The 18,250-nt window shown below is 38.0% G+C and overlaps 3 protein-coding genes across 10 annotated transcripts; all 3 read right to left on the reverse strand.

The window, feature by feature from the left end:
* Positions 1-1,130: 1,130 nt before the first annotated feature.
* On the reverse strand, positions 1,131-2,690 carry hes3 (hes family bHLH transcription factor 3). The gene is made up of 5 exons (XM_084679016.1): positions 2,640-2,690; positions 2,420-2,515; positions 2,248-2,329; positions 1,850-2,050; positions 1,131-1,135 (listed from the first exon to the last, which is right to left on the reverse strand). Exons 1-5 carry the CDS (start codon positions 2,688-2,690, stop codon positions 1,131-1,133), a joined length of 435 nt encoding a protein of 144 aa, XP_084535142.1.
* A 5,497-nt stretch (positions 2,691-8,187) lies between these two features.
* On the reverse strand, positions 8,188-11,553 carry tas1r2.2 (taste receptor, type 1, member 2, tandem duplicate 2). 2 transcript variants are annotated; one of them, XM_084680695.1, is made up of 6 exons: positions 11,456-11,553; positions 10,885-11,182; positions 9,945-10,685; positions 9,493-9,696; positions 9,291-9,411; positions 8,188-9,110 (listed from the first exon to the last, which is right to left on the reverse strand). In XM_084680695.1, the coding sequence occupies exons 2-6, from the start codon at positions 11,140-11,142 to the stop codon at positions 8,188-8,190; spliced, it is 2,247 nt and encodes a 748-aa protein (XP_084536821.1). In that variant the 5' UTR covers positions 11,143-11,182; positions 11,456-11,553. The 2 variants fall into 2 exon arrangements, with proteins under 2 accessions (XP_084536821.1, XP_084536822.1); XM_084680696.1 differs by lacking the exon at positions 11,456-11,553 and having other exon boundaries at positions 9,285-9,411; positions 10,885-11,160.
* Positions 11,554-12,085: 532 nt separating this feature from the next.
* rer1 (retention in endoplasmic reticulum sorting receptor 1) lies at positions 12,086-17,847 on the reverse strand. Of its 7 annotated transcripts, XM_084681009.1 has the most exons (8): positions 17,752-17,847; positions 16,066-16,147; positions 15,795-15,899; positions 15,474-15,573; positions 14,907-14,985; positions 14,258-14,393; positions 13,933-13,987; positions 12,086-12,616 (listed from the first exon to the last, which is right to left on the reverse strand). In XM_084681009.1, the coding sequence occupies exons 2-8, from the start codon at positions 16,144-16,146 to the stop codon at positions 12,606-12,608; spliced, it is 567 nt and encodes a 188-aa protein (XP_084537135.1). In that variant the 5' UTR covers position 16,147; positions 17,752-17,847; the 3' UTR covers positions 12,086-12,605. The 7 variants fall into 7 exon arrangements, with proteins under 7 accessions (XP_084537135.1, XP_084537129.1, XP_084537130.1 ...); XM_084681003.1 differs by having other exon boundaries at positions 12,086-13,987; XM_084681004.1 differs by having other exon boundaries at positions 12,086-13,987; positions 17,745-17,847.
* Between the last annotated feature and the right edge of the window lie 403 nt (positions 17,848-18,250).

Genomic DNA, 18,250 nt, shown 5'->3' on the forward strand with positions numbered 1-18,250 from the left:
ACTTTAACAACACTGAGGAGTTCATAGAAATTCTTAAAGAGTTTAAGGCCATTCAATGTACAGGTCACGTGGTTTTCCTTTTCTTCCAAAAACAAACTCAAGAGGTCTGGCAGCTTTCTTGATATTGTGTTCGATTCACTAAAAGAGCAGCTTTGATTTTGTGTTATGTGATAGTGGTAGGGCCTAAGAGACATATGCTTATGGGGTGTCCTCACAGCTTTTACGGATAGCCTGCACACATCTAATAGGCTCCATAAAGTGAACCTTCTGTAAACCGTGAGCTTTGCATTGCACAAATCTCGAACGAAGGGTTGTCTTACATTCCCTTTTTCTCACATATTGCTTGAGAGGCACCCTCTTCCTCTCCATCCCAATGTCTTTACAAGACCCCAGCACGCAACGGGCCGCCAATACCATGTGAAAGAACGGTGGGCGTTTCCACAATTCTCCTCGCTGCAAGGTGCCATCCTCTCCACAGACTCTGCATGAAAAGAGAGCCACTTTATGACACTGATGCCAAACACTGGAAACCCGAGGTAATTTAAGGTAATCTTAAAATAAAAATATCAGACATTCACTTGCACCCTGCTAAAAGCATAAAGTCATTCAAAGTAGCCTAGTCATGCACCACTTTAAGGGTCAATATCCCATTTCATGTAAATATTTGATAGGTCTTAGTTAAAATGTGATTTTGTTAAATCAGTATGCAGTCACCTCTCATTCTGAACAGAAAATTTCGATAATTTCCAAAAAACAAATGTTTAATCTGATCTGTAGAAATGATAGAATCCTCCCAAACCGCTGATATCCAAAAAGTGAACATCTTGTTCGTGTAGGCCTACATAATTAGTACCAGAAAATTACACAGTTGTTTAACAAGAGACTAATTTGCGCGCTGCTGTTTCGGCACTAATGCGTAACCAGAGAAGAATAGGTAGAATAACACGTCAGGACAAGCGCCTGGGGCAGTTGGCAACCCAACAAACGTGGATGTATGGTCTCAACGTTGTCTGTGCAAAATGGCTGATTGTAGCCTACATTACATGCACATGCACATGATTCTCAATATCCAAAAGGCTACAACCGTCAACATTTAGACTTTGTATAGGCCTACCATAAATAGGCTATACCTAACCTGGAATTACGCAAATGATGAAAAGAAACTCAGCCAAGGAGCATCAGAGAGCATTTAGGCTACTGTCCCAGAATAATGATGCATATTGAGACTTGATTAAACAATATGTGTAGGCCACCCATGTTTGCGCTGCTATGTTTTATATTTTATGAACAGACTGGTTTGTCTTTATCTTACACCGTATTGTTCTTGTCAGGAGGAATGAGTCAGATTGTTTACACCCAGATATACCCCCACACCATCCCCTGAAACATGTTCGCTTGACCAAACATTATTTCAAACATTTATTGATAAAATAGAACATATATTTTGTACATCAGGTTAAAAAAAAGTCAAATCTGCAGTGCAACACACATAGCTTAACTGAAACAACGTTGTCTAGCCGACGTTAAACTTTCTACCAAGGACGCCAAATGTTTTGTAAGAGTATTCCAACTACTTCATTACACTGAACGATAGGATGTTCCTTATTATTTGGACATGAACTACAGCTTTTATTGTCTTGGGTAGTTTTTATGTGTGCTGTACCAATTACTTGACTAGCCCCTGAAAATAGGTCTCCAGTTATTCCATTCGATTGAGAGTGAGACACTCGGGACGTCCTACTTAAACTGTTGGATTTCAATGATCGGACACAGCGGGCGAGGGGAACAGTAGACCGTGCCTTGTTCGCTTCAGCTGCATGTTTTTGCGTTGTTGCCTCTGCTGCTGTACGTGTGCTGTAGTCGCTGTCCACGGTGCTGGAGTTGAGCGCCTGTTCCTCGGTGCATAGCAGGTTGCTTGAAAGATGCGCCAGTACGCTCAAACGACTGTTCCCATTAGAGTTGTCTGCCATCAACATGTATTGATTAACGCCCGCTAGACAATTGCGGAAGCCTGCTTGATAGTCAGAGATCTCAGAGTTTGTGGACGAGCCTGAAAAAAATGTACGTAGGACTTATATAAAACTTTGCACCAAACATATATGTGCATAAGATGCGATATGTAAATAGCGTTTTCAGTTCATTGTTGGCTTGTTTTGGTAAAAAATAGGATGTAATGGGTCTACGTCCATTGCCCAGGCCGACTATAAAACAACTTGGACAATATGAAAGTGACGTTAAATAACTTACCATTCTGAATCTTTTGTAGATTTCTCAGATGCCTCACGGTTAGTTCTAAGATGTCTGCTTTCTCCAGCTTGCGTTTTCGAATCTTAAAAATTGTAAGAGATATTTCGTATTTTTTTTACCAGATACCATCATTTTGATGTAGACCAAATTATATTCATGTCATCAAACTTACATTGTTGGTGTAATAGTTCTCCAGTAGATATTTTAATTGGTCTAAGCATTTGTTTATGCGAGCCCTCCTTTTCTTCTCCATAAGAGGTTTGGACACCTGTTGAAATTTAGAGAATATACCTTTTAAAGGCTACATATACTTTCTGGATAGCTAAATATACTGATGCGAGATGTCTAATTTCCCATACCTCACTTATTGCAATGTATATAGGCCTACATACCTTTTTCGCAGTTATTATTTTAGCCTTAATGCAGTCGGATGTCGCCACCATTCTTGAATTGAACCTGAGCTGAGCTTGGTTACCATTCGATCTGCCTCTGACGAGTAATGGCATTCTGGCTTGCGACTGGATTTATATAGCGACACTCACTTAACATCTCAATGGAACAAGTGTAGTGTCAGCCACTTTGCGCTCAAAGAAATAGGCTCACAGCGCCATACATGTCTCCCTTTTTGAAGCAAATAAAGCCATGTGTCTTAGTATGAAGATAATTGTACACATCTCACAGTTCATGAAAATAGAGCTACAGGTAACTGAATTTGGTACAGGCTAATCATGTTCGTGGTACTAATGTAATGTTTACATCCAGAAACTGTTTGGTAAAATATAAAGATATTATATTGGCAAAAGTATATTTGCAACATGGAACATATTTTTTTGGCAAAACAAATTGGTTTAATCAAATTCCGATCATGATTCACATGTTGATTTGGCGTAAGACTGCTGATTTTAACATTTTAAGATAACAACGTGTGAGGTGATTTTTTCCCCCAAAGATGTGTTAAATGTACCACATAAAGACCTAGTTATACTGGTTGTGCGTTGGGGTAGGACTGCCAGTTATTTCCATTCAGTCTTTATATACTAGTTTCACGCCACTAGATCCGTGGAAATTCTTTACATGACTCCACAACATCACAATTTTCTGGTTATGTTTCACCTGTTGAGTTACCTGTTGAACAAACTGTTAGACTGGTCACCACCAACATATTCAAGTAACCCGACATGCAAAGATTGTAGGCAATGTAAAATACACCATTTTAACTTTGGTATGACTTTTTGTTAGGCTATCAGATATAGGCCAAATGTGTCAACACCTTTGTTACACACAAGGCACCGAGGAGAATCGCTGCATGGGCCGCTCCTTGTCTCCCAATTCTCCACACTGCACTGTCAAAAGACACAAGTCTTGGGAAAGTCATGCCAGCAGAGTCAGTGGACACAGAATACCAATGCCTTCTTCTGCACGTCACAACATCTCCAAAATTATAGATGGACACTATTCTATCTTGAAACAATAATCGAACAAGACAACACATTTCAGAAGAACGTTGTATGTCTGGACTTTTGTCAGTGTTTGTCATGGAGTATCTTGAACATTGTAGGCTTACTTTTTATTAATTGGATAGAAACGTGGCAGTGTTGTATTTGGGGGTAGCCAATGTCCACACAGATGTAAAAAAAAAACGTTATAGTATTACAATTAATGTGTGTAACCCAAAGAGAAACTTGAACATGATTTGTTTACTCCATTTGTAAGACACGCGACATCTTATATTGATTTTCAAAGGTTATACTTTCGAAGTTGCTCGAGTCTACTCAAGCTTGATGCCAGACAATGATTACAATTGAGCGCGCAGGAACAAATGGCGGAGAGGGACAGGGGTTGCGCATTAACATCTTAGTTGTGAAGCAAAGCACCAATGAAAAGACTGCATTGGCGAGAGGCCCTTGATCTTTTCTTCTGTCTGTTTTGTGCTCACAAATTAGGTTTGCGTCACCGATTCCCGTAAGACGCAACTCACAAGCCCAAAGTCAGAAAGGCTATTTTGAAATATAAAAATAAAAAGTAACCTAATAGCCTAAGGACGTTTTTATTTAGGCTATTTTTCAAAATAATGAACGAATGAATTGTTGAATGAATTATAGGTAGCCTGTAAACGTTAAATGTTCACAAAGCAGTTTGCTAGGCCTATCAAGTTTGTTTTAATGGTTCTTAGAAATTAGGCTATAGACGTTTATCATTAAAGCTAGAAGCATTTGTTGAGGATTTAACAGTGGAAGATTAAAAACGGCTATTGCCGTTTTTTCATGTTAAAACGTGCAAGGCTATGTAGAGTTCGGCCTATGGCTAATTGCGTAAAATCAACCGAATAATTGGTGCCAGGAATTTTATGTAATGTTCAAAGTGATAATACAGCGTTTAATCAGTATGAAATTCGACCACGATTCACTGGTGAATGAGTGCTGGTTCGTTTCTTTTGTCCTGCATTATCCGTGTTTTCACGCTCAGATTTTACAGAGACACGTAATTTTACCATGGTTGGAAACATAACAAACCGATGTATTTTTGATTCAGGGACAATGTGAAGAGATTTCACGATGATTACATGGCATGGACACGAGGCCTATAATTTCAATTAGCACCCATACTTGGCTTTAGGGGGAGAATAACATTGGCCTACATTATTGTGACACATCGAGGCTTTAAAAGGTTGCTAGCCGAATAGGTTAAACCACATATATACAAGTGCTACTGATATACAAAAGAAGAGACAATCGTGTATCCATAATAATAGCGCAAAGAGACCTGTGTACAAATCGGACATGCTAATAACATGCCATTAAATTACAAGTTAATTGTATCTTTCTAAAAGCACCTCGGGCTTTCCCTTCACGTTCCCTTTTCTCTCTCAGGTAATTCATTAACCCTAATATTCTTTTGTTATGTATGTTTGGCGGTGGGGTTCCTACAAAGAATGATGTAATAATTGGGGACTTTGAGGACTTGTTAACAGCAATTAGTGAAGCAATTATACAATTACCTACAATAAACTTCTTTTTCCATAGAAGAAAACGTGGTTATATTAGCAAGCGAATGGTCAGGGAGGAAAGTGAGGTTAAATGGAATTGAAACGCCATTCAGAAAAGTAAAGGCTGTGAATTCCTCCTTTAGGCCATTAAATCTGTAGGCTAGATATTGGGCTTTTGTATGAAACAAAATAATTTTAAGATTTTATGTGATTTTAATAGTGTAGGATGTGTAACACAATAGTGCACACACTGTAGGATAGTTTACTTAGCCTATTAGGCTACCTTACCTACGTGTATGTAAGGTCTATAGGCCATAAGTAAAAATGTGAACGGCATGATGCAGATTGTTAAAGTCTGACAGAAAGCGCAACTAATTGTGGAAACGCCTTCCGTTCAGGGTTTTCAGCAAAAGTGATGTGGGCAAAGTGTAATCAATTACTGGAGCTCTGTTAAAAAAGTACTGTAGGCCCACACGTGTCTACTGTACTTACCAAAAATGACAGTATATAGGCTGCAGAAAGAAAGGTAGAGGCTGTGCACGCGACGGTCCTTTAGCGAAGCTTTGATCAAACATCAAATATCATGAATTTCTATAGACTGGTCACCAGGTTATTTAAGGGTCTTTACTTTGGAAAGCCTACACAATAGCTGGTGTTTGGCTATGTGAACCGGGGTTACCAGCTGAAAAGAGCAGAGGTGCACATTAACATCGCTTAGGGTTTTCTCAAGAGCTGAAATGAACTAGTGGAAAGTAACTTTATAACTCGACTGAGGATGAGTCCCTTTGTGGAGCGTTTGACTGAAAGACACAAGCGCTTAACAAAAGGAGCCAGTCATTGTTAGTCACTATGGCGCATGGGTATTGAAGTGCCTTGAATTGCTAAACATCTGGCATGACTCTACTTCAGACGGATTAGAATAAGAATAAAGTGCCACTTTTTAAAAAACTATCTTTGCCCATATGTTAGACAACAGAGTTACTAAGCGTATGAATGATTATTTTGGCTATGGAAACTTGGAAAAATACGGAATTAAAATGAGAAGGCTGCATTCGTCAAGATCAACGATGTTGGATTGGAGATTTTATTGTCAAAACCTATTAGGTTCATGACTTGAGCATAAATTCCAAGAACATCATACGATGGGCATCCAGCAACCTTAAAGTACCAGATAAAAATAGACAGACTGGGTGCAATGAGACGAGGGAATTTATTTTGATGATGTGATTAATTTTGACTAGCTGGAGACAATTAGACCCACTCAAATTGTAGCCTAATTTTGTTTTGCCACTGCAATTTTTTTATATTATCTTTGTATTAGCCTATTTGATCAGTAAACCTAAAGCCTAATTGAAAAGCCATGATAAAATGTATAGGCATTGGGCGGGCAACTTTAAACCCAGCCATAACCCCAAATCAGAGACGGTTTTGTCTTTTTAAACATTCAGAAGTTTGGGTGCTTTGCATTTAAGAAAGACGTGATTGTTGTCAATTGCTGCAGCAGGTTTTCCCAGGACATATCCTTTATCTAGAAAAAGTGGAAAATCGGAATGTACAACTGAAAAGCCAGGAGGCGTTCCTCCAATTTTCCTCGCTCCATATTTTGTGGAACAGAAATATGCACTCTCAGCAAAAGCGAAAGTGCCAAATGTGGTTACCGGTGCTTTAGTTAGACAAAGAGATCGTTTTGTGACCAGATGCAAGTTGAATATGGCATACACTACAAATATTTTGGTAAATAATATAGCCTCAAGGAGGATTGGATAATTGTCCCTGTTGCTCTTGCTCCCCTTTACGAGTTGTTTAACTTATTTACACTCTGAGGGCTGAGTTTCCTTAAACTTCGTGTGGGGTGTGGATTATCTCTCTACCCTAAAATTGGTATGAAATTGTCAATTTGTTGGTGTCAGCGTCCAGCTGGCGAACCGCACCATATGCCACGCACACAGGCACCATTTACCGATTCGTTCCTAGTTTCACGGTGCGTCCCCCAAATTCTCCGTGGAAGAGAACTGAATGGTCACAACAAAATAGCAATTTACTCTCTGAAATGGCCACATAGGCTACCCCCCCCCCAGGGTAAGGCCTTTGCGTTGACACAACTATAGGAGCAAACTCAGGGACCCGTATTTCCTTTCAACAGGACGCATATAACGAAGCAGATTTTTGTTCCAAATATCCTTTTTGTAACTCCTATGTCAGGTCCTCTTTTGAATATTAAGATAATTAAAACATTTTTGCCGAAGGACACTGGAAGCTATCAGATATAAGAATGAGTGGTATATATACCTGGATGGAGAGCTTGACAAAAAAGCTATAGAGTGGGTGTGTGAAATTAGTATTCGGTATGAGAGACTGATAAGAGTCTGGAAATTATTATCCCATATAATGATTTATTGGCAAAACATAATAGGTCTACATTTGGTATGCCTACACAACAATGATTCACAAGATAGATTAACTGTTGAACTTAAGTTATTTTCTCACTATAGCCTACGTCAGGTGTGTTGGAGCAGGTAAACATCTAAAACATGCAGGGCAGGGAGGCCCGAGGACCAGGATTGGGAACCCCTGGCCTAGACAATCCTGAAGAGACTGTCAGTGTCAAGGCCTGGTAGCGACACCAAGTGGTTAAGGATCATACAACGCGAACAAATATGTCAGTTAAAATGTCTGTAGTCTATAGAGACCTACTATAGGGTAAAAATAAATCAACTATATTTACTAATGACAAATCCGTTTTTTTGACAGTAGAAAGACATACTTAAATAATTCACTTTACTAAAAGTGAAGTACTTTACTATAAACCTAGTATACAGTCATCACTAAAGTAAAAGTAAAAAATGCTGTTGTACCCCAAACCAAATAAAGATTCATAAAAAGGTATAATATAAATCTATGAAGAGATCAAATATAAGCTAAATATCATCCATGTAACTTTGTATGTTGTGCTCCTATTTGCTGATATTCAGGGTGTAACTTTGAATCAGACCTTGGAAGTGCTGTTGTGTATTTCTTTGAGGCTGAAAAATTATGATATAGGACTTTGGTAGAAAATACCAAAGGAGGATAGAGTACAGACTACAGACCACTGACAATGCATCGAGACCTTGAATGTACTTCCCGTTGTACAGCATGGTGGTTGTGCCAAAGGCCATCCAGGTAAGGATAAGGATAAGCAGGCAAAAAGTGATTGGTTTAGCCTCATTATAGTTTTTGGGCAGATTCTTTCCAATGTATGAGATTATAAAGCATAACATGCACAAGACTGCAAGGAAACAGTTGGACATGACTAGTGGTCCAGAGCTGAAAAAGTCACATTTTATTATAATTAGGTTTTTGCTTGTTGTGTCATTGTATGGTTTAGGTGGTTTGACTACATAAGGTAGAAGCAACAACGCTTGAAAAAGAAAAGTCCCAGCTATGACTAACCACTGTCCGTTATACTTTGTCCACCATTTGTAAAACCCAGGGAACTTAGTCGCCATTTTGAAAATGCTAACTATTTGAAAGGAGCGCACTCCTAAACAAGCTAAGCATATAGTGAATAACAAAACATACAAAATATATAAAAAACAACTAATTTCTGTTGGCTTACCAAGGTAGAAGAACACATTAAAGCTAGCAACACTTATACAGCCCAAGACAAGGGCACACATTGGTCCCCCGGCAGACTTGACAACAGGTGTGTCAAAGTTGCGAGTAAAAATAATGGTAACAGCTAGTGTTAGTCCAAACAATAAACTAGTTAGGACCAGGATAACGATGGCAAAAGGTTCTGTATAAGATATGTACTCCACTGTACGATCAAGACAAGCAATGCTTCCTGGCTCCGACCACTCTGTCTTCAGACAGTTCTTGCACTGGTATAGACTCACTGTTTTACAGGAGAAAATTAGAACACAGACATGCATATTTCTCTATTCTTCACAGATGTGTGTACAAGATGAATGGATAACGCTGCTTTTAAAAACATAAATATAGCTTTCTCCAGAAACAACACATTGCTTATTAAAAAGAGTGTAAGGAGTATATGCATATCTATGGAAGCTCTTACCTGTTCTGTCAATATAGGTATCCCTTGGACAGATTTCACATTTAAAGCAGCATTTGTAGTCTCCATCCTGATTTCTCACAAATCCCTTTTGACAGTCAGGGGAACACTGTGACACAGGCACCTAAGCAGAAATAAGAATCTGTTAATTACTGTGAAGTCAAAGAATGTACTATTTGTGAAAAAATCATGATGAAAAACTCACAGAGCCATTGGTATGCCACTGTATTTTACTGTCGTTAATAAACAACTGAACATTTGGGTATGTTTTGTAAGACCCAAACATTACATGATAGCCATTCTTCCAGAAAAGGATTTCATATGACGCAGATACTGGGTCCCCATGAACATCAAATTGAATATTTTGGTTTAAAAGCGTGAAATTTGACTTCTTTAACTCCCTCAGGAGCTGTGAACATATGAATATAATACTTGCAGAATTAGATGAGTAAGAGATGCATATTACATAAAGTAAAAAAATAATTCAAAAGTAAGCTAGCCTGAATATTGCATTTGAATTAGTACCTAAACAGTACCTTTAAAGTTTTACCTATATGCAATAATTTATCCATAGTGACTAGTCTGTTACAATATAAGAAGATCCACTTGTATTCAAATCTTCAAACAAATGTGCTTAAAAGGGTTGCATTAACTCACCATGAAGGGGTGCACTGTTACATTTTCATTGCATCCCTCATTGCTGCACTCCAACACATTGTGTAATGCATTGGCTAACGCATAGACGGAAGAGTAAACAGCAAAATTGTGGGATACATCTTCAGAAAGGATTTGCTCTGCACCCACAGCAGTGCATTCGTCACAAGTAGGTCTACAGAACATGTCGCCAGAAGAGTCTAGTCCACAGGCTGTACATTGTCCTTGCTCTTTTGAGAAATAGATATACTCTTCGAAACCAGGTAATGGTGGAACTGACAGTGTTACCCCGATGATGGTGCCGATCGTCTCGATTCCCTTCAGTTTGGGGAGTTTTTCGTCTAAGAACCAGACATCACTTGCAATCCATACTTTTTTTGGTATGTTACATGTTATTGCTGTTTGAAAAATTACCTCTGCATCACTCAGCAAAGTAAAAACAACAATAACATTCACCCCAAGATTATCTATTGTTCTAAACATATCTTGGACATTGGATATTTTCTTCACATTAGCTGTATACGCTAAGCATATTTCAGTGTCCTTTATCATTCTTATGAAAAGGTCCAAGCCGTCTTCACTGTAGGCATCCTGGCTGGTGATGAAAGCAACCCAATGCCACTTGTAGTGTTGCAAAATGGAAACAATCAGATGTATATTGTCGTTGTTGCTGGGTACAGTTCGAAAGAAAGATGGATATTTGTTCTTCTCACTTAGAGCTGAACTTGCAGCTCCATAATTGATCTATTAAGACAGATACCGTTTTTTGCATAGGTTTCTAAAGCTCAAATCATCCAGCATCAACATAACATTTAAATTAATCAATATAAGGCTTATACAATTTTACTCTGAATACCATGTCGTGTTCTCAAACAATAATAATGGTTTGTGTTTAGAACTATGAAATTGTTGTTTGAAGATAGAGATAGAAACATAACTTTACCATAGGAATGAGGTGCATCATGAATAAAGGAGCAATAGTTATGGTATCTGCACTTCTGTATGGACCGATGATTCCTATTACTTTGGAGAGGTAGTCAACATCTTTATCCTTGACTTCTATGGATCCATTACTGGACATGAGACTCAAGACAGTTGGAAGTTTGAAGACATTTGAGCAAAAGTCGAATATTTCATAGCCAAGTGACTGATTGGGCAGGATGAGGGTAGAGTTATTGATCTCCTGTACCGCAAACCTCATCACCTGGAGCCTTCGGTAACTTGCCAGTGTCAAGAGCTGTCTGTAGGAGGATTGTGAGAAGTTTTAGTCAATCTAGATATGTCACAACATCCATTCAAAATCGAACAGCATGTGTGCCGCATACTGTATGACTCTAAACAGCACTGTAAACTAAAAATGAGGTCACTGAATGAAAAGAAAGTAAGATACGAGTGCATAGCATTTCAAATAAGGAAATATTAAAAATCCCTTAAAACTGACGGGTGCACTGAATGTATCAAACAGATTGTCAGCATGGGCAGAAAACAAATTTACAAGAAAATAACCTACTCACTTTGAACAATCCAATTCCAAAGGAAGATCACGAACACCGTATGTGGTGGTAGTATGAACATCAAAAAGTCCACCCAACAAATACTTTCCATCTAGGTCAAACTCCATGCAGGAGCAATCAGGCAGCAGATGTTGGAGAAGCCCTGACAGAACCAGCAAAGCTAAGAACTCCCCCATCATTGCTTTGATTTCACAAAACAACATGTACCTTTCATAGCTTATTGTCTTACCTTTGGTCAAGAACAAAATGTCAAGCACCAAGTTCACAATCCCTTTGCATTTGTCAATTTACATACTCTTCTGTATGCATCATTTGCTAAACCATCCTGAAGCAAATGTGCTGTACTTTAGAAAACCAATGAATCAAAATAAAAGCAATTTATCTCTAAGAGAGGATGTGCACCTAAGGATGTGGTCAAAAGAAACAATGAAACCATTTGACTATTCCTGTGAAGCAAATGTTGTGAAGCTGCCTAACTTTGGAAATATTATACCAACCGCGGAAGCCAAAATGTATTTGCTGTCCAAAGGCATGACTCAAATAAACATTGTAACAAACATTGTAACCCATAAATTAAAGTAAGCATGTCCACCAACTCTAATTTCAAAATATGAAGCTGAAACACCAATCCTCTGCTGGAAGGGACACAGTCTCTTTAATAGCATTTGGAGTGAAAAAATTACACTTAGTTATTAAAATCATGTTTTTAACTTCAGCACAAGAGAAACCAAGAACATGCAATGTAGTCCATGGGAAACACAAATCTAGAGTCTAATTACCGGTTTTGTTTAATTTGTTTCAAATAACATGATGGGTTCAACAACTGAAAATAGTCTTGTGATTTGAAAATAAACATGTAAAAATAATCAAACAGTTTGATCTTTTAAAATATATAAATCCTCAAGACAACCCTTTTAAACACAATGAACTTTTTTCTTTTTTTACAGGAAAAAATGTTTTGATCCTTTATTACAGTGCTGATCAAGGTATTCCAAAATGTCTCTGGTTACCAAAAATACTACTGCACACACTTATAAGATCCCCAGCATACTGATAAAAATGCCAAAAACGTTTGGGGTGGAGAAAAAAAAATGTGTTCACAACCCCCTTCATCCATTTGTTACATTAAAATGTCTCAATCTCAATTTTCTTATGTGTCCTCTGCAAAAGAAGAGAAAGAGAGAATATATTTGTTTGGAATGATTTGATTTTTACCATCAGCTTCTTAATAAACACAATGTAAGAATGTACATGCTACTAGATTTCCATGGAAAGTACCCCTAGCTTGAACACACATGGTTTCATTGCAGTGTCAAAGCCTGTGGTCTTAATGTGATCATCTATTATTTATACTAAAAAGAGAATATTGGTATCTTGAATTGGTAAAATGTACATTTGAAAGAAATTTGGTTATAAATTTAACAGGGACCATGATGCAAAATCCTAGGTTAGTTTCCAGGAGTTCTAACAGACAGTTCTCTTTTGGTTGAACAATACAAAACACAAAAGCAGAGGAACTAACACAAACATACTCTAAGCTACTGGAAGCAGTAACGCAACTACTGATGCCACCAACCTTGAACTATGCACCATGTGATAAAATATGATATGAAGCCCATCATAATCACTCTATATCTGAACAATTTCAGGAAAACTATGCAGGAAGGAAGTTGTCTTCTATCCAGAACAGCAAATAACTGTGAATGTGTTTTAATAATTGTTGAAATAATAAATGAATGGTTATGACAGGCAGCCTTCATAGTGTATGCATGTTCACTAAAATTGACAGGATGAAGTACAAAGGACATTTTAGTGGGAGCCTCTCAAGCCAGTGCAACAGTACACTTGATCACAAGAGAAATCATTCATAAATTTACAGTTTTTACTTAAATTTTAATTTACATCTAATTTGGTTATTTCACTCTAAATCTAGGTAATTTCCAATAAATGTGTTACAAACAAGTAGGTACAATGTCAAAAGTTGGCAGATTTATTTCACTTGGAGACAGAGCTTAGTAGTTGAAGGGAATTGTCCACAATAATCCACAACTTTGTTTTACTGCAATCCCATTCAGTGCCAAATCCTCTAGGTGACTTTATACTTACCCTATAGGGTTACAAGGCAAAAGGTGGCACTGCATGTCAGCCAACTAAACAAACACAACTGATCCCAATGGAAGATGACTTACTCAAACCCCCATTTCCTACAAAAAAAGGCAGCGTTTCTTGACTAAACCAATCCTGGACACTACACCCGCCCCCCCCCATCCCCACCCAACACTCTCAACAATGGATCAAAACTCGTTTCCATTCTCTCTTTGTTCTCCTTTCCAAAGAAGCACTGACCCATGTCATCCATCTGACCACCCTTTAAAATTATTATTTTTGGGATCATTTTAATTTCAAAAATATTGGGGGAGGGTGTGTTTTTTGTTTTGTTTTTTAACTAGCAAAAGGTTTCCCTGTGTCTTCCTTGCCTCTGTAAGTCCTCTTCCCGTGTGTGAATGGTAGATATCTGTACTTGACCATATGCTGAAAACAGAGTTGAAAAAACATTAATTGACAAAGACATTAGTAATCTGCAATTAGCATGTGCATATTGAAGCTGTTTAATTCAGTAGACATTACCCTGACAGTTTGAAGCCCTTTAAAATGCCATAAATAAACATATTTAAAAGGGATTATTTCTTTAGCCTGGTATTCAAAAATACAATAATACACAAATTGATGAATCTCTTCAATGAGTCTCTTTACTATCTGCAATTGAATTCAGGTCTTTGTAGCATATTTGTATAATCTTACCTTGATCTGCCTCTTCATGGTAATGCAGAAGAGCATGATGAAGTACATTACAAGTATTGGCCAAAACACTGGCACATTGAAGGCTTCAAAGAATGTGCAAATCATTGCGATGACAATGCCTTTTGTTGCCGAATGCCTGAGGAAAGAAGCACAACACAACATAAATATACAGTCTTTTATAACTACTGGTCAAACAGCATTGCAGTCAAACTGGTTGCCAAACTTGAATTTGTAGTGACACAAATTACTGATTCACATCCAATTATTGTTTTTCATTAAAACATACTAATGAACTCACTTGTTGCAATGAAACCTTAAACTCGTCAACCCACATAGATGATGGCATTCAAAAGCATATATTTTTCTAAATCCTGTGACACAGTTATGGGCTTCAAAATGGCTCAGATCTATCAGCATGCAATACAAATTAGTCTTAATCTATTCAAATCCCCTTTTGCAGCATGGTCACCAGTAATCCTGTCATATGGCATAAGTGTACCATCTGACAAAGTACCAGTGAGTTGCAGGAAAACTAATTTGGGAAAATGGGTTGGCATATGTAATCAGTGGTTACAATGAAAAAAGAAAAGGTAATTTAAATCATCTGTGGAGGGTAGCAATGGATGGTTGAGTTGTTAAGGGCTCTCACCAGAATTTGAATTCAGGCAACCTTCTGATGAAAGGGCGGAACTCCTCATTCTGCTTGGTGGGAAGAGCTGGGCCTTCATCTAGAAATTGGTGGAGAGACTAAATGGTTCACATGTGATAGTGTTCCCAGCTCACAGATGTATTGAAAAACCGTGAACTGTACAAAAATCTAAAATTTGAGGCCGCTGACAGTGGCCAAACAGGAATCATTTCTCACATTACTACATATCTATCTGCACAGAATGGGGGTGCACCAAATTGTTGTCCTGTACACTACTGTACAGGAGTTGTGAAACATCTGGGTTTCAATTGATCATACGCATCCATACAGATACCCAAATGTTGATCTTTCTCAACTTTTGTATCCATAATTAACCACAATACAACCTGCCTTTGGCCATTTTGAAAACAAACATCCCCATACGTAGATATTGTGTCGAGAAGTTATGCCTTTTTACATTCCGTAAAAATATGCAATAGTGTGAAGGTTTAATGAATTAGGCCATGTACCACTTAAAGCAAACCAAAAATCCCAGGTAAATGTCTGGTATTAAGAAGAAAAACTTGCCTGCATCATCAAGCATTGATGGATCCACTTTTGGTGATAGAAAAGCGATGAACAGGTTGAGATGGTAGATTCCCAGAGCATATGTGACTATATACCAACCCTGAAAATAGCAGAGAAATATCTTACATTTAGATAAACCTAAGCCCTAAAATTAAGTACAAGCTATTGTCAAAGTTTGGGTCTGAGATAGCTGCAAAGTTGAAAAAGAATATCCACTGGTACTACATAAACTGTTTGAATATTCATTCAATATTCATTCATTTAATGCATGGGAAATATAAACAACATACTTCATTTTGAATAAGATGCATGCTTCTTTACCTGTAAAATGTACACTCTGATCATGTAAATAGCCGTTAGCAGAAGAGTTACTGCCCATCGTACAATTGAGAACGGTGTTGACTTGTCGAGCCATGACTGATAGACCTGTATGGGAGAGCAGGTAGAAAGTTGATAACAAATCAGTAGTAAGCAGTTCGTAGACAACAATTCCCCAAAATGTCATATTTTTAAATAATTGGTTATTGCAGCACAGTATTTGGTTGGTCATGATAATTGTTTAGGTCTATGCGATCTCTGCTGTAGTCTGTACCTGTCCAAGCCGCGTGAAAAAGCTACCTATTACAGATGGTTTCCCATGGATCGATTCACCAGCACTGTCCCCTTCTGACATTCTGCTTGTGGAGACAAAAAGGCAGACATACATTTTGATCAGACATCATTATAGTCTAACCCAGTCTCGTATTGATTAGGATAAGTGAGCAAAATAGATTGTATACTTGAGGGTCTTGGATTTCCAAGTGAGTCTCAAGAGAAGGGTGATAACAGTTCATTCAAAGACATTTTTCTCTGTTCAGTACAAGGTGAAAGAGGCCATCAACAAAAAAGTAGTTCAAAAATACTCATCTGTGACCATCATCACTAAATTATGGTACATAATGCATTGGTCTGTTTGACTAACTATCTAACGTAATGTCTTGATCTATATCAACTCCTTGAGGTTTTGGATGATAGGAGGATAACTTTGAGCTGCTATAATTAACTAGAGATTATCTAACATTACGAACAGTAATTGTCATTGTATGTCCACGTAGAAAATACACGGGTACTGTATTTTTACAGTACCAGTTAGCCAAAACACGTTAGCTAATGTTACTACTGTAGCTAGGTGGTATGAAGCTAACCACCAGCTAGCGTAACGTTCCTAGGCCTGACAAGGGAAATCTACCAGGCCAGCAAGCAAACCAACACCGATCACCAATACGGGAGCTATTTGATGTAGCTGACAACACGCAACTTAATCAATGTCACCTACCTATCTTGCGAACATGCGGTAGTGAATTAGTTACGGTCGAGCGTTGTCACAAATTTGATTTACAGATAAATAAACCTACCTAGCCATATACGCTAGCTAGCTAACGTTCACCGGCTATAGCCTAGCTACTGAGCCAGCTAACATTCCAAACTAGCTGGCCGGCTAAGTACGCCCCACGGCACTAGCGAGCTAATGAAATGTGAAACTACTGTACAGTGGAGAACAAACAGTCACCCTTTAAAATAGATAAATAACTATCTGTATTTACATTTATTTATTTTTATCAGAGAAGGTTTTCATGTTTAAATTCTGACTGAAGCTAGCTAACATGTTGATCAGCTAGCCGGCGTATGTTACTCATGTCCTGTCTTACAATAATAGGACAAATTATGTATTGTAGATAGCTAGGTGTTGGTTATCTAACCTTGCATACCTAGCTAACTAGAAATTATTGAGAATTAATAGTTATGGTACCTTCCTGGTCCAACTAGAGGCTTCTCTGGGTTTTGTAGTTTTCATCTAAACGATATTCTTTAACATCGGCTGTAAAGCAATGAATGACTCCCTACATTCCCCCCGGTTGACCTGTAGCTTAACCCAAGCATTCCGTAAAAATGACGTGAAGTCCAGTCTGCTAATCTTTTAATTTATATATCGGCGTTAACTGGAAGACGAACTACATCCACCAGCAGTAATGTAATACATTTGACAACTCACTTCCGGAGAAACGGCTAGGCTGTACCACACAGAATTGTCTCTCGGTTGGAAACCAAGCTAGCGTTAAATTGACGGCTAGCTAGCTAAGTAGCTACCACAACTATGTGGTCTCTTGAATTGCTATTGTTAAGAATTCTACAGGAGGTCTTACTTCGGTTTGGGTGACTTAATGGTACTAAAATGATATACCACAGAACTGATTTCGTAAAGAGAGACAAAATGCATAATGACAGACTTACTTCTTACCTGATGCGGCCGCTGTGTCACTCGGCTCTACCTAACTAGCTACCTCTCGTGCAGGCTAGTGAACACGTCAGTACTTCCGCAAAGAATCGCTCAAACTTCAGGCATGGTTAGTAGAATTCCGACAAATCCGAAACCATGATCCATATTACAGACTGAACGAAAAAAAAAGTAAATTCTGCTTGTGTAATGTATTTAAAATGTTTGATGTATTATTGTATACGAAATATTTAAATTAAATATGTTTTAAACAATTTAAAATGATTTATCAAACTTCCATTCACGTGAAATATGTTTGATTAAGCAATTAAAATGTTTTTTTAGCACCTGTATAGTGGCATATTATTTAGGGTGTTCTCAGGAACACCCTCTGGGGGGCACAGTAGGTCCATTTCCTAACTGCATAGTAGCATTTCCAATGAATCTTCCATGACATTTTTTGACAAGGCTTCATTCAAGAAATTGTATGAAAGAAATGCATGGTTTCACAGTTTAAGTAAGA

This window comes from Hypomesus nipponensis, chromosome 18 (assembly GCF_054491055.1).
Source record: "Hypomesus nipponensis isolate SF chromosome 18, ASM5449105v1, whole genome shotgun sequence".
NCBI classification, from domain to species: Eukaryota; Metazoa; Chordata; class Actinopteri; order Osmeriformes; family Osmeridae; genus Hypomesus; species Hypomesus nipponensis.